The sequence below is a fragment of the Idiotropiscis lumnitzeri genome, chromosome 9 (genome assembly GCF_059441095.1).
Source record: "Idiotropiscis lumnitzeri isolate Australia: NSW breed Sydney's pygmy pipehorse chromosome 9, RoL_Ilum_1.0, whole genome shotgun sequence".
Lineage (NCBI taxonomy): Eukaryota > Metazoa > Chordata > Actinopteri > Syngnathiformes > Syngnathidae > Idiotropiscis > Idiotropiscis lumnitzeri.
Window position 1 is genome coordinate 1,572,827 of NC_142399.1, and position 16,820 is coordinate 1,589,646.

The 16,820-nt window shown below is 42.1% G+C and overlaps 1 protein-coding gene across 2 annotated transcripts in view; it reads left to right on the plus strand.

The window, feature by feature from the left end:
- Window positions 1-2,461: 2,461 nt before the first annotated feature.
- Window positions 2,462-16,820, plus strand: part of mcu (mitochondrial calcium uniporter) — a 38,825-nt gene continuing 24,466 nt past the window's right edge. For both annotated transcript variants that reach the window (XM_088305468.1, XM_088305470.1), the window contains exon 1: window positions 2,462-2,655. In XM_088305468.1, the coding sequence (XP_088161594.1) occupies window positions 2,539-2,655 (117 nt within the window). In that variant the 5' untranslated portion in view covers window positions 2,462-2,538. The remainder of the gene's footprint in view (window positions 2,656-16,820) is intronic.

Consider the following 16,820-nt stretch of genomic DNA (forward strand, 5'->3'; position numbering starts at 1 on the left):
GCCTTGCGCATTAAAAAGAGCATGCGTGAAATGTCGGACATGCATTGGGAACATGAGTACAGTATTGGCAGTTCAATCGAGTCTGAGAATAAATTAAATTACTTTTGAACCTTGACTGTATTCCTTTTATATAACAGACAAAATCAACAAGTAAAAACTATAAAGCACGGTAACGTGATTCATTTTAAAATCTGCCTCACCGTTGTTCTGGGTTCAAATCAGGCCTTCACGAGTATGCATGCATTTCTGATTAATTGAAGACTCGCCCATCAGTCATCCTAGTAGTGAATCGTTCCAACTCATCCGCAACGTAACTCTAATAATGACAAGCAGTATGTTGACCGAGTGCGATTCAACTTTTGATGTGAAAGATGCAGCACTGGTTTTTTTTTTTCGTTGTCACAAAATTCACATGAAGAACGAGTGGTCCAGGAAGTATGGAAGACATTTGCTGGCTACACTTGCATGGACAATGCTCGCTTTAATACAGTGTGTACGCATTTCCTTACAATGAGCAAAGTGCTGCTTGGTGCGGTATCGCAGCGGCTTCATTTACAAGCGTGCACTCCGGTCGCATTATCGACCTAAAGTCCATTTGAGAGTTTGACAGCAAAAGAGGAGAAGAATACAAATAGTAACAGCATGAAGTATCAAAAATTCTAATAATTCTAGTAATATTTGTCATTTCATGCCCTCGTAACATTCATCTGGACACAGATCTTCTCAAATAGGCGAGTTCGGAATTCAGTGATCATAATTTGAAGAAGGAAAACTACTTGACACAATGAATGCACTTAAATAACACATTTTTAATAATTACAGATTGGAGTCATATTGCTGCACTTGGGAGGTCGAGACCTAATATTTCAGGGGCGCTAGCCGATGTTGCCCCCGACTCACTTGTAGCCTAGGATGCATTGTCCTGAACGAAGTTTAAAAGGGAGAGGCAAGAGCTCAGTCAGTGAGAAAATAATATTTACAGAAGCTAGTTAAAAGGATCAAAGTCAGGATGCTAATCAGACCGTAGATTAATAATTCAAGTCTAAAGCTACTGAACATTATCGTTTTTTTTCCTTTGTCCAATACAGGTGTGGCAGATGAAATCTCTTGGTCAAAGATCAGGTTCCATTGTACCAAGGAAAGTCTGCTAGACACTTATTAACCGAACGGGGCCATTACCTCGTCGATTACTTGCATTTATGGGGTTAGTGGGATTCTGGAGACAAAAAACACTTTTCCAACTCCCATGGCTTTTCACCATTATCAAATTTATTTTGTTTCCACTCTAATTTGACAATCACCAATCAGTCAAATGATCAGAAATCAGAATCAGAAACGAGATTAGAGTGTAGCGTGTAGTAACATGCAACATTGCGTGTAAGTTGGTGAATATCCAAGCAACTGCATTGCTTTGAAATTCAACAAGTCTTGCATTCATGGAAACAATGTATAAACCTTTGACTAAAATGTTAAGAAGTATATTTAGTGGAGCCCTCGAGCAAGATCTGCGACCCTCACCCTTAGGACGGAGGTCTTGAAGAATATCAGATTTATTGTATACGCTGATTGATTTTACATATGCTATTGATTTTTTCATAGAAAAATCATCTGGAGTGTTTAACGTTAGCTTTCCAAAAGATCATTCTTATATTTGACTCCTGATGCTTCGCCTATGGTTAATAATCTCCTCACCTGTCTAAACCAAACTTTGGCATACATGTCCCTTTGAGCTAAGAGCTGCCTCTTCAATTGATTAATTAATTGATTAGTTTATGCAGGCCTCCCTGTCAGACAAGATGGTTTAGATTTGTATTCATTTTTATTTGTGTTTTTTCTCACATTAACTATAAGCCCAAACTATTGTGATCGTGTATAATACATAAAGTATGACAGCATTTTAATGATGTAAAACTCAAAAACTCAAAGTCTGGGTGTTAGAGATTTAGTAAGGGCTCCTGGCCCTGCACCTTGTGCCCCTCCTTTTGTGTGGAGTTTGCAAGTTCTCCCCGTGCCTGCGTTGGTTTCCTCCGGGTACTCTGGTTTCCTCCCACATTCCGAAAACATGCATGGCGGATTGATCGGACACTCTAAATTGCCTTTGGGTATGGGTGTGTGCGCGGATGGTTGTTCGTTTTTGTGTGCCTTGTGATTGGCTGGCAACCAGTTCAGGGTGTCCCCCAACCTACTGCCAGAAGCCACAGCTGGGATAGGCTCTGGAGTCCTTTCTGTGATAAGTATGCATAATTAAAATTTACGCACTTCCTAAAACTTGAGATATTAACATTATGTGACCCTCATACATTACAAATGATTTCTTTTTACTTATTCTTATCATCATCGTACCGAGTTTAATTTATGCAAATCATAGAGCCTTGTCGTAGACCGGCCCCGCAAACCCGCCCACCACCAGCACCCCCCCACCCCTCCTTTACCTCAAACCTCCCTGCCTCCCCCCTCCTCCCTTCCCTCCCTCTTCCCCTCGGTGCGTCTCGGTCCGCCCGCAGCAGTCTCCTTCCCCGGCGAGCTTTCACTTGAGAGATGGCTGCGAAAGTGTGCAGATCAGTCTTGCTGTTGTCCCGAAGCGGCGGAGCGACGGCCGGCAGCCTCCCCGCACTCGTCGCTCCTTCTCCCCGACACCAGCAGCACATAAGACCGGTAAGTCCCAGGACGTGGCCGAAAGAGAGCGCGAGAGAAGGGAGGGAGGGCGCGTGAGAGGGACGCCGTGAAACTGGCTGCCCGGAGCGAGGCGCACGGTGACGGCTGGTCGGGCTTGCTACGGAAGTAAGAGCTAACTAGCCTCAAGGTTTTCCCGCACTGCTCTTGTCTTGAGATTGCGTAAACGTTTGGGCTCATTGTGAGTCAGGAAATGCGTCTCGATCCGGTGTCGCGTGCGAGTTACTGTATTTCCACGCCAAGTGGGACGTGGAGCTCTGACAAGGAGGCAATGCAGTTGTTTGGAGCGCCTTCTGTTGAAGACCATCATCTAGCGCTGCCCCGGCCGCTCACTACTAAACTAGCCTTCGTTTTCCCCCCTTTTATCTGCCATCATACCCTTTCAACTTTGAAGATTTAATTAGCTCGCGTGGAAGTGTTTGTGCACACGTGTCATTTCTTTACTGGTGTTAGTTAGCGAGTCTGCTAAAAAAAAATGTTGAGCTTGTGTTGTAACGCCTATGTCTGATGTTCAGTGGGGCAACCTCCTTCTCCTTCCTTCTATATGCTGTAAAACTGCGGCGTGTGAGTGGGATGAGAGTGTAGTTTCTGCTGCAGTAGCGTCAATGCCTGCCCACATCCTCAAATGTGTCACATGTATGCTTTGAATGGACGTAAACATAAACACAGACTTTAAACATGATACTTCACAGTAACGTCCTGGATGATGTCAGACAGCCCTGCCAGCCTTGCCTGCTGGCTCTCCCCTCCCTGCGGGTGTTTCCCCATTCATCTGGGAGATCCATGTGTTTTCCTGCAGGCGGGTGCAGATTTGTATTTCAGCTGTTGGGCCACAATGCAGTAGTTGCTCGTCTTGTTTCTACCTCCTAAGCCGAAGCTCCTCTCCAAGCCCAAGCTTTTACAACCGCAGTGACCCAATGAGAGAGCAGTTGTGCCACCTGGACTAGAATGAGGAAGCGCATGCGGACCTTCCTCTCTGCTTCTGTTTGCTTGACATCTGTTTACACATAATCAGTGCTGACTAAAAACTGTTCAGCGCGATCTTTAACCGGATCCATGACCAAGATTGTAACTCAGTTAACTCTGATATCAAATCAGTTTCCCTCATTAAAATTGACTGACATACAATTAAGCCAATCAAGTCCCCACCCTGAAAACATGTTTTGCAGAAAGCACTCTATTGTAAAATAGAAACATGCGCCAGTGCATGAAGTTAGTCCCTATGTCCTGCTTAAGTCGTGCGGCCACACACCTGAAGTTCGTTTGTAATTAATTTTGGTTCTCAACGCAATGCACAAAATGGACTTGGAACTCCAAAAATTCATAAACCGGCATGCTCGTAAATCAAGGTAGCAGCAATGTGTGTGTGCGCGCGCTTACGGCTGAACCGGAAGGGTTATCGGTACGTTGACTCTGAACAAACCAAATTTGGTACACACTTGTGTTAGCTTTGTCAGCTAATCCCGTTTCTGAATAAGTAGTATTCGCCAAAATTGTATGAGTGACTTAAAATACGGCATGTCTGCTCAGATTTACTTGCCTGGTCATATAGTGTCAGCATCCCTGCTGTTGGTTCCGTCTACTTTTATGAGTCCCTCGTTGCGGCATGAGAACTCAGTTTCAAGATTCGGTTTAAAGAGCTGCATTGGGTCACTTAGTTAAAAGTTGTATGTCGCCTTTTGTTGTAGCAACTCACCTCCTCATCGATGCGAAACAGGTTCTGGACCTGCGAGGTTCACGTTTAACCTCCACCAGGTTACTGTCAAATAAAACGCAGCTCCCGTCAAGATTGTCTCGGGAGTTGAATCATTGCTGGTGAATCGACCTTGTAAAATTACCCAGAATAAATCACTAGTTGAATGTTAATAATATAAACCAATATTGGGGTCAATGAACTGCTCCTATAAGAGAAAGATTAATGTTGAAAGTCAAATATTTTTGGTGGCTTGCGCACCAGATTGCTCATATTGTGTTTTTGCTTTCAAAGCGATTGTGTTCATTAAATGTCAACGGCTCGTGGTTGGGGCCGTCAGGTCAAGCCCCTCATGCGTTCTAATCCAATAAATGTAGGCGTAAACTCATTTATCCATGCTGCCTTCACTGACTTAGTGCTGAAGTTATCCAGATTAGTGCGATAAGAGAGTGGCTGTCGTCCGGGGGAAGGCGATTCGCTTAAATGACTGACAAAGCTGTCGCTTCGCTGGGATCTTGTCCTCCATGGTCAGCGTGGCGTTTGAGGTTTGATTTCATGTGTACATCAATGACTCAGGCGACTTCTGAGTACTTTGTGTTTGTCGAGATAAAACTTGCTCTCTTTTGTGACACATTTAAGGTTGTGTGAGTCACGTTTGTATTTTCTTACAAAGAAGCACATCGACTGGATTGCTGTTTGGTTTTCTTGAATTACGTAGAGCAAATCCTCTCTTATTTCTAATTGCGCATCTTGGAAGATCACAGTTAGTGACCGACATGTTTTTTTCAGGGCCGATACCGATTATTAGGAGCTGATATTCATTTGTTGGAAAAAAAAAAGGGTTAAAATGGTGTCAACAGTTTGAAAATTAAAAGCTCCCAAACTTGACTTAGTTTGAATGCCTAAAGCACATGTTTATTAAACAATTTTTGTGATTTACAACATATTAAAGCTTTTTTAACTGTTAGAAATTAGACAATTAGTTGTGAGTTGTAGTAGACTGACATTTATTAAAATTTCTCATTTTTAATCGTTTTTTTGTTTTCAACACACCACAGAAGGGAAGCCATGATTGCCAAAAGGGAAGGTATCATGATGACCAAAGTATCAGAAATTGAATGTTCGATTAATGCTGTGGCTAATCTGCTTGGCTAATGTCCGGACAGATCACTGTCAATGTCTGAATCTGCAGGATATCGCTTTGCTTATATGTGATCATCTATTCTAATTTAGGATTTATTTGGAATAATTTCGGTGATTGAAAGTAAATTGGTATGTTTGCTGTTTACAGACACTACAGAATGATTTTATGACAGTTCTGGTCTTTCATTGCACAAGTTAGTTAATCGCAAGGATTCCTTCCGATGATAAAGAATTGCATGGAGAGTTTAATACACTCGCTTTGGGTCAAGAGTAACGTGATGTGTTTTGCGATATGGCTGACTGCATGCTGTGTACATATTTCCATCTTCTGTTTCTATTCCCAAGACTGTTTTACGCAAGGTTTTATCAAAATGAGGACTGATATCTGATCGCTTCAAGTTGTTTCTTCAAACGACGATGATTAATGAAGGCTTTGGATCGAAGTTCTCACAGTGGACTGCTAAGTGAGAAACAGGAAGTAGAGAGGAGACAGCTTTTGTGTCTCCAGCCAGCCATGTATGTTCGCTCTGCAGCTGTTCCGCTTGTTTCCCAGCACAAAAGCATTTAATTTTAATTGACAGATTTCTTGAGGATACTGTCGAGCAATAAAACGTTGCGTCTGACAAGCGCAATGAGCCCTTTGTGTTTGTATTGTTCATCATGGGAGCAGCCTCCCAAAAAGAAGGCCGTGTTGCGGCACCTTTCAAGCCTTCCTTTTTTTTCATTTACTTTAATGCTCATATTTACACTTGAAGGCGAAGTCAACCCCCAAACATTTTTCTAACCCTAACATTGCGTTAGTGTAATATGCGTTAAGCAGTAAAATCCAGCCATTTTTTGTGGGGCAGCCATTTTGCCACTTGCTGTCGACTGAAAATGACATCGCAATCTCTCAGGGCTCAACTAACGACCAATCATGGCTGAGCGTGAGAAAACAGGCGAGCTGTGATTGGTCGTTACTTGAGTCTTGAGCAACTGTGATGTCATTTTCAGGCCGCAGCAAGTGAAAAAATGTACCATGTACTTGTTTACGCAGCCATGCTGGCAGGATAATAATGACGGCAGGCGAAGGATTTACAATGAAGAGCAGTGTTCAAATTTACGTTTGTCAGTCAAAATTCTGTTCAATCAAATTCACGTGTCGTTTTGATAAAAAGGAAATTTTTTTCACTTTCAATTTTTTTCTTTTCTGTAATGCTAATTAGGATACAATGTTATGCAGAGCTGTCCTTAGAACAATTTTCTAGCCAAAGGATACTATTTATAGTCGCGGCAGAGAGTTGTGGGGGTGCAATTTGTTTTCTTTTCCTGAGATGGTTTGTAACAGAAAACAATTGAGAAGCAGCTTGCTTCCTTGCCTGCACGGAAGATGAGCGTGAAGGATGCGACCAATATTACTCACACTGGAATTATTTATTTGATAATTGAATCAGCAACTGGTGTAAATGATTCGATGAGTTCCGCCGTTTAACTAACAGCTCCTCAGCAATTGAGTCTTCCTGGGATTCAATGTTGACAAAGCTCCGGGACAGGATGCAGTATGGATGAAAAGGTGCCAGAGATGACCGGACACACGATTGGGCACATTCACAAAAGAGCTTGTTCAACACGACACAATTTACATTTTCAACATTGCATCATCCTTTTTCAAGTTTAATTTAGAGATCTCATCTTAACAGAACGTGTTACTCACAACTCGGCCTATGTGATCGACATTAAAGTGTCTTAACCAAACTAAAACATGGAAAACAAGTGAAATTAACGATGAAGTTCATGAGATTAGACACGGAGTGACTCAGTCAAGAGACTCGTTAATCCCCATTTTGTATTTTTTTTCACGCTCCAAAAGAAATAGCAAAAGTTTGGATGCTGGCCTCCCTGACAGACTTCCTTCCTGTCCGCTGACGTGCAAAAGCTCAGTAATTGTGTGCAGAAGTTTTGCCAGGCTTTCCGTGTTCCAATTAAAGGTTGTTGCATTTGTTCAACAAATCTGGCGACTTCCACAGGGCTTTTTCTTTTTCTTTCCTTTTTTTTTTTTTTGAGCTGCTTCACAGCATTTTTCCATTTTATTTATCCAGATACTGATTCTCCAAAATGATGGTACTAGTAGGGCTGGGGGATGTGGACAAAATTTCATATCTTCATGCTCACGTTAAATATCGGTGAATGATATGATAATGATATTACTGTGGGTTCTGTAAAAACGAAGCAAATGTGTGTTTTTTTTTTTTTTGAAAAACAAAATATCAATTTACAAGGATGTGGAAAGTGCATTTTTTAATTTGAACTTACTGACAATCAATATATGTTCTGCAACGCGCCTTTTTACAGCTCCAACGGTTGTGAGGAAAATACATAAAGATCTATTGTACTGTAGTAACAAAGTCAGTAATAAATAAAAAAAAAAAGTACTGCAACTCTGCCTTTGCGATAAATAATTTTATGTTACAACAGACGTCATTCTTGTGTGTATGTTTGTACGTGTGTTAACTCCATCAATGTGTGTATTTCTCTGTCCTAATTTGTGGCTTGACACACAATGGAGCTTGAGCGCTAATGCGCACCGCACACCGCACGATTCTTCTGAACCCGACTTGGACCGGACCATCGCCAAAAATAACAATTGGCCACTCAGCCTGTGAATTGTTCGAGCTTGTATGACGTTTGGAGGATTCCCATACAATATGTTGTACTCTAAATATATCTATATTTTAAATAACTTCCTGAATCCAGTATGCATGTTGCCTTTTCCCACCCGCTGTTGTTGTGTCGTCTAACAATCCTGGCATGGATGTGCTCATTGATAGGCACTTAAAGAAATGAAGAAAATGCTGTCGCTCTTCCTGCTGCCTCATCAGTATGCGCTGTGCAATATTATTCTTTCTCCAACTGCTTGTCAGGCGGATTCTGCAGCGACTGCATGGCGGCATGCCACTAAAAACTACTCTTCATAGTGCAGAGGTTGGAGCAAAAATGGCTGCAACTATTGTGATTGGCCGGGTCCTCATTAGCATACGGGAAAGAATGACACTCTTGAGGTGGTAAATGACTGGCGTACCTCAGCTCTTGGCGTAGACTAATTAGCGGCCCCGTGTTTCTGGCTGGCCCAGTGTGGCTCGACTCAAGTCTGCAAAGGACATTAAAGTAGGCCAATGTGTGTAATGTGGTGATGGATGGAAGCGCCGCTCGGTTACCCCGCATCTCCAGGACAGTCACGGGCTGGTGCGGTGTCCGCTGCCAGGAGGAAAGGTTACGGTGCTGTTTGGAGATGAAGGTCATCATCTTCACTCACTTTCAACTTGTCAAATATGAGAAGCTCCTTCCTGTGACAGCAGAACACATTTTCCACAATGTGAAGCCCTGCTGTCTGTTCATAAATTTATATCCTTGAAATTGCGCCTTAGCGAAAATCACTTGTAATCGGTTTGCTTTTTATTTGTTAGCGGTTTTCTAAGTCCTTTGCTGTGTTCATTTTACTCTAAAATGTTTCTGTCTCTGCAGCGTTTGTGCTTTCTTGTCGCCAGATTCCTTCACCTTGTGTGCTTCCCACGTTGGTCATGTTGATGATAGAACTCTGCCCTCCAAAAACATGACGACTGTCTAATTTATGCAGCTAATTCTGGATAGAGAAGGAAGGCTCGACCTCTCCTTCGCCGAGTATTGATTGTTTGTACCCTTGCTTATGCAAGTTCACCGCCACAAATGAATGCAGGCAGCTGAGTAGAAGTGATGCTGGAAGCATCCAACACCGACACTGGGAACCCCCACAACCTAAATACGTTGATCTTGGTCTTGTGTGATTTTCAGAATCTGGGACGGATACTCAGCATGGCTGTGTGTTTGCGCGTGTGCGTGTGTTTATAACAGTACTTGTGATCCAAAAAATGTATCTCTAACTAAAATTTCAGTATTAGTTCTAGGGCTGGGTTTAAAAAAATACAGATAGATTTTAATCAATTTTCCTTTTCGTAGATGGATCGAAATGTGTTCACTTTCTTTCCAAAAACCAATCTATCGTATCATAATACATAAACCCGTTCTGTGAAGCTTCTCCACTCAGTTATCGCTCTTCTCTACATTCCACTGAATTAGTGAATTGAAAATTGTGTGTCGAAAGAATCAGTTTAATAATTACAAGCTGTGCCTAAAAGAGAAACAATCATATCAGCGCCGGGCAGAAAGAGACGAAACGGCAGCGTTTGATTGGCACCGGCATCAAATCATCATTTTGCCAACGGTGAGGCCATCCTTAATTGGTTTTGCTGCTCTGTATGAAAGAGTTGTGTTAATGAGAGAGGATTCCCTCGACCTCAAGCTCACCCCTTTCGCTCAAGAGAAAATAGGCTGCCTGCACTATGGCAACGTGAACAACCTGAAAAATCGCTTTCACACCGCATGCAACTTTAATGTTTTTCTCTGTTTTCAGACGTATACAATGGGACAACAAACCGCAAAATTGATTTAGTATCTGTCTGGTATGCTACCCCCGACGGCTGACTTATCCAGCATGCAATAAAAATGTCAGAAAAGTCCCATAGAAATCTGGGAGTGTCAAGACTCCATTGTTATAGTTTATAAAAAAAAAAACATGACAGAACACACCTGAGACCAAATCTGAAAGGTATTTAAGATTGGTGATCGACCGATATGCTTTTTTTCATATTATTAGTGGTCACGGGATCTACTTGCGTGTAACCCGAGGTAAAAAAAGCAAACTGGCAGCGTATTGCTGATTGGCTGCTACCCACTGCACATGGCACCAATCAGATAATGCTGTGGGCGGACTAATCTGCTTCTGCAGGCAGGGCCACCAGCACAGCAGAGAGAGAATACTGCAGCGAGCCAAAGCAAACCCGCTTTTAATTTATTGGCCTTGAATGTTAAAAAAAAAAAAAAGGCAAATGGTTATCGGCAAATTGCCAAATACCGGCCCCGTTTATCAGCCCGGCCGATAATCCGTCTATCGCTATTTAAGATGCATAAATGACTTCACTATCAAATAGAGACCTGTGCCAACAAGGTTAACGGTGCTCACTTTATCACGACCCACACAGTACAGGTTTGGCTCAGCTTGGCTCCGCTTACCTTGGTCTGGGGCGGTCACTTTTTTTTACACTAGAAAAGTCGTAATATAGGAGACGTGGTCGTGCACAAGACAGATCGGCGTGCAGACTTTCCCCGCTGGGCTTCACCCAGCAGTGTTGTGTTGCCATGTAAATGAGGGCTTTGCTGCTCTCCGTTAAACTGGATGAATGTGACATGACTCTTGTGTTGAGGACATCACGGTTAATGGGAGTGCATGTTTGTTTCCACTCGAGAAAATTCTTTCTCCACAGTGGCTTTGAAATGTCGGTTGCGAATCAGGCGGCTGTTTGTTGGTTGGTGGGTTCCTTTTTTGTCTTCACTCTGCGTAGTTGGCACATGTTAGTTGCGGCCGTCGCACGGGAGCTTTATTACTACTCTACACTTGTGCCTGGAGTGATTAAATGAGCGTGAGGATTAATCACGTCTATTAGAGAAGATAAATTGTAGTCATCAATCCCTGATCAATGGAAATGAAGCAGCTCGAGCTATAGAATCGCGTCACATTGTCGAAAGTGTTACTGCAGCAACTTTTAGAAGTGCGGTTTAAAGACAGTCAAGACTTTGAGTTTCAATGTCATTTTAGGCCCTCCTCTGTGCGTTTACATTTTCTCTCCATTCTTGCATCGTCTAGAATTTGCCCGCGTGTGAATGTGAGTTTAGTTTATTTCTTTATTTATTTTTTTGGGTCTCTGTGACCTACTCATGACAATGAGGGGCAAATTGGGATGAGCTCAAGCTCGCCACCCTGAACAATAGAAAGGGAAATAACACGCTTGGAGCATTAAATTAGTAAACAAAAACATACGTCAAGATTACACTTTTGAGGGAACATTTTATGTCAGTCACCCGCCCGTAACGTCATGACTGTTGTGTCCTTTCTCGCTGTCTCAATTCTTGTCTGGAATGATCTCTTTGTATTTCCTGACAGCTGTTGTTAGCAACCTCATTAGAGAGGCAGAAGTCAAATACTGAGCCTTAACTGCGACGAATCAGTCTCTGAGCACATTCAGGGAGTTCATGAGGCCCAGGAAACTCAAATTGCATCGCTTGCCTTGTTTACACTGTAATTACACATGCTGGAGTATTGCCATCGAAGGCACGACGCAGGAGATTTACTTAGCATGCGGTTCATAATGACGCCTGCGTCTTTTCAGCAGACCGCCCGTAGCATCATGTCTCAAAGTATTAGTTGCAGTGTCCAATTGTCTGACTCTAATTGCAATTGATCATTCTCCACGTCTACCAAGGTGCTAGTTTTGAAGTCAATGTTGTGGTTGGAGCTCCTTTTTAAATGATTATTATATCAGCAATGGATCAATAACTGGAGTTGGGATGCACCGAATAATTATTTTAATAATCGATTGGGAAAAAAAGTGAAATAAAATAATGTAATAAAATCAAAAAACTCAAAAATTTAAATAGCGTAGATTTAACATGACATTAGTAGTTTAGTTAGATAGACGTGTTATTTGAATTTGAGGCTCTATAATGTTTTTTTTCCATTGGCCCAGTCATTACCTTCGTATTATGATTATAATGAGAACGACGAGGAGGCCAAAAAACCTTCTTAAAGCCGCTCCTCACAATGCATGGTGCATTAAAAACGCAGGAGGAGTTTAACGTTAACCTGCCTAGTGAATATTTAAATGATCAGATGTTGACCAAGCTAAATAAAAAGCGCGGTTCTACTAATTTTGATGTTGAGCAATCTGAATTCAAAATCATTAAATAAGCCATTTGGGAATCATTATCTGTTGTGGCGCTAATAACTAAAATGAAAAAGAATTTCAAAATGTCCCTTATCTTGACATGAACTGCCATATTCCTATTTGGATGAAAACATTCTCTCTTGTGTCATCTGAAAGTCAGCTGAGTCTAACGGGATGATCTGATGGACGCAATCCCGTCTCGACTCAAAGGCACCTCAAGGAGCGTGGCCAGTGGCCAGTAACAGGATTGCTTCTGTAAGTGTAAGACATTGTTGAGAAAGTATTTACTTGACACGGAAATCTTTTGCTCCTTCATTTGGACTAAATTGGCAGCACACTGCACCTTGAGTAGCCAACAAGAGCGGCTGAGAGCTTTTGTTGACGCTGGCATAAAGAGATTGTCATTGATGTTTGGAAGCAGCACATGTTCAAAAACTGTTGACCGTGCACGTAAACTCTACAATGACTCCCATTTGTGTCTTTAGTCTTTACTCTGACCGCCATCACTGGTGTGCGGAAACCTGCTTCGTCCAAAATTGGTCAATTTCATTTTTTTCGCCGGAATTGGTCATATGTATAATAGCAGTCAAAAACGCAACTCAATCTCTCGTCTTTGTTCTGCTTGTTCAAAGTCTTTTGCTCGAAAGCAAAGACAAACGGCGCGCAGGGTTGCAGACGTGTTTCCAGTTTCACGACCATGTTACTCATCTTTTGCCAGCTAACCAGTCATCCACTCATCTATAAATAGGATAGAGGAGATGTTGGAGGACGCTCGTGCTTGAGAATTACCATGGAAACCGTGGTTCGTTTGGGCTTTAATAGTACATTTAGTGCATGATTCTGGGTTACTTTTGCTTAAAAATAAATAAATAAATGAAATACATACAAAAAAGTGTATTTGTGTTTGCGGAGGTCTGAGTCGCCCCTGTTCTCGGAGTCAAGAATGAACACCACTGTAATTTGGAGAAATTTAAAAAAAAAAAAAAAAAAAAAATGTGAATAAAACCCTGAAGGGTCATGTGTGGACGTAGATCCCTCACACAGCAAAATGGATTTGGGCCCGTTTCCTCCCTTTGGCTATTGAGCACATCTCAGGTTCCTTTCAAGGCTCGTTTGGTTGACGTTGCCTCGTGTGCCGGTTCATGTATGTTGTGTTGGGTTGTGTCCTATCTTGCCATTTCCCTTTTTATGTTGATTTGTTTCCTGTATTGCTTGTGAAAAGATTCAAATGTCCTCATTGTGTGACTACTAAAGGCTTATTTCGTGTATCGGAATCAACATAAAATCTATATTCATTCAATTCCACTCTTTTGTTCCTTACTGGAGTGTGTTAATGACACACATGTCAGTACTGGTCTTTCTAGAATCATCAGTTACACGTGAGAATTTTTTTTTTATTTCCTCCTCGGCACATGCCATGGCAATTTAAAATAGCATTGTGTTCCATTGGTGCTGTGGCGACTCTATTTATGGATATGGAAAAACGCTGCTGCTGTTATTTGTGGATTATGTGGGCCGTTCATACTTTTAGAGAATCCAGCCTCTCTCTTTTTATATTCATGAAGGCTTTGAATTTTGAACGTTAAACAGATACCTGAATAAAAAGTGAGCGGTTAGCAGAAAAGGAGTGCTTTGCGTTGGAACAAATCAGTGAAGTGAAGCTGCTGTTCCAACTTGCACTGCTTGAGCCCTATACGGGTTTTGGTGTTAAGGGAGTAACCCTCGTGGGGAGAACCCAACCTGCACATGAACTTGATGAGCAAGGCGGAGGCAATGGAAGGATTAAATGCAAGGGCATGGACTTTTGGTGGGAGAATTCCAACACTATTTTTTTGCTTTTTGCATTGTCGGCCTGAAGCCGTATTTGTAACATAGCGTGCCAAGAGTTTTCTTTCCTGAATAGCCACGATTGCGTCTTTCCGCTCGACAAAATATAAGGGTTCATTTTCAACCCAGATTCATGGATGCATTGTGAGCGTTTCCATTTGCTATGCTGCAGTTGCCACGGTAACTATATAAACACTGCTTTTGCTATAATGAGGTTGTACAATTGATTATCTTCTTTCTCAACATGTTCTTTCAATAAAAATGCCCGCAGTAGACGCGACCGTCATCTCTTCCCTTCAACCACTGAGATCAGGGTCATAATTATTCAACCATTATTTATGATCTCAATTTAAAAAAAAAAAATATGCAAGGCTGCTCAACGTTCTGTAAAGCAGTTTGAGTGACGGATTGATTGCCATCATACGATGATTGTGACGCTACGTTCAGTGAATGTGAACGTGAGTAGATATGTCTTCAGAATTGAATCTTGTCCGGAGGCGAGCCATCCGACATATGTCAGCTCAGCAGACGGGGGGAGCCGTAAAAATGAGATAGATGTGGTGAACTTGAGTTAGAACGCAGACTCATCGTGTCATACTTGCGGCGACGACACAAGTTCTTGAAACAGATGGCGAACAAATCTAACAATGATGTTAACGCTTAATTTAGATTTGGAGTAGAGGACAACTGTTGCATGTGTCATTTTGGCTTATTGTTTCGCGCATTTGCCTCACAGTTCATACTTAGGTCATGGCTTTGTATTTGGATTTAAAAGAAAAACATGTTTAAATGTCCAGCCCTTGATTTTGAAACACAGGACATTAATTCAAATTGACCGTGCACAAAAAACAAACAAAAAGTTACTGCATTGGTCAAAATGTCGGAAAATGGGCAAATATGCTGATCATTGTTTCCCCAAAAGTAAAAGCAATTTTTTTAGTTTTGATTCAACAAAAAGATCATCCGTCCGCTTTCATGGAAGGCCACATAAATCGTATCATGTCATTGTGGCCTGCTTTTAGTTTTAAATAGTTATTGTAATCTTAGTTGAAAACACAACTACACATTTATAGGCGCGATCAAAAAAATCATCAACCGATCAGAATAGTCACCAGGCTTCGACAGAGCTTGCTGATCCGCTGATCATTAAACTCAGGTGCGTAAAACATGCAGGATAAGCGCCCTCGAGGACCGGAGTTGGTGGCTCCTGCTAAAGATAGACGAAGATGGTATCTGGATTGAATGTGCACAGACCTCCCTTCAACACTTCTGTCACCAGATATAACTGAGCCGAGGGTTAATTGAATGTGTCGAATTCGAGCCATTTAGATCTCGGAAGTGTTGCGAGCTGATTTTATGCACTTGTCTTTTAGTTGTTTAAAAGTCGTTGGCGATGAACCGTGGTGGTGACACTCACGAGTCAATGTTGAGTATTTTGTAAAAGCGCTCATGGCAGACATGCATGAAGCCGGAATTTTCAGTTTTTTTTTTTACTCATTTCCTCTGTGGAGTACCGCCGCCTCAAAGTCACACTTCTGCTGTCTGTACTGCTGGTCGTCAGCTTTACCCGAGTGGCCGGAGGGGTGCATTTGTTTTTTGTTTTTTTTTTTGTATAAAATTAAACAAACGGCACATTCCAAGCAATGTTTTTAGAAGTCCCCTAGGTCTTTTCTAAATTGTTGCTGTCATCTTCAACTTCTTCGTATTGAGTTGATGCTTACTTACAAGCCCTGAGGAGGCCCATTTAAAATCAACAGAACAGCAAGAATTTAGTTGTGTAATAAAAATAAAACGACATTTTTTGGTGGACGATGGCCTCACAATGTGGAGGTCGTGGGTTCGATCCCGGCTCCGGCCTTCCTGTGTTGAGTTTGCACGTTTTCCCCGTACCTGTTTGGGTTTTCTCTGGGTACTCTGGTTTCATCCCACATTCCAAAAACATGCATGGCACATTGATTGAACACTCTAAATGACCCTTAGGTATGGGTATGAGCACGAATGTTCGCTCTTGTACGTGTGCCCTGCGATTGGCTGGCAACCCGTTCAGGGTGTACCCTGCCTACTGCCCGAAGACGGCTGGGATAGGTTCCAGCACCCCCGACAGGCGGTACAGATAATGATGGCTGGACATTTTTGGATAAAGGAACCTTTTCAACATTAGAATGATATTATTACAGAATTATACATCAGAAAATGATTAAATGGCAGAATGTCTGACTTTGTGCGCTCGTTTTTGTCCTGTCCATTTTGTTCTGCACACACCTGGCCCAAATCCTCTTAAGTTGCTACTTTCCATTATGAATGAAAGCCTGTTGCCGTCTGCCCATTCATTAGCGCCGCAGCGCGTGACGCTAAGCTGACAGCCTCGTCCCCGTACACTCGCCTCCATGACCCTGATTCTTGCATGTGCGTATGCATGAAACTTGTGATTACGTCATGTGCGTGGGCGACTGTGTCCATGTTTGTTGGCCGATAACTTGTGATGCCAGATACTGACGATGCACCCATCGCCCCTTCTGTCTGGTTTTACATTGTTCTCTCAGACTTCTGGTGCTTCTTCCCCCTTCTTTCCAACTTGACCAGCAGTATTATTATAAGATTTTTCTGTGCTTCCTTGGGATGTAACGATTAATGGAAAATTGATTTAAAATGGACTTAAAATATGCACGGATGTAAAAAAGATCATCCTA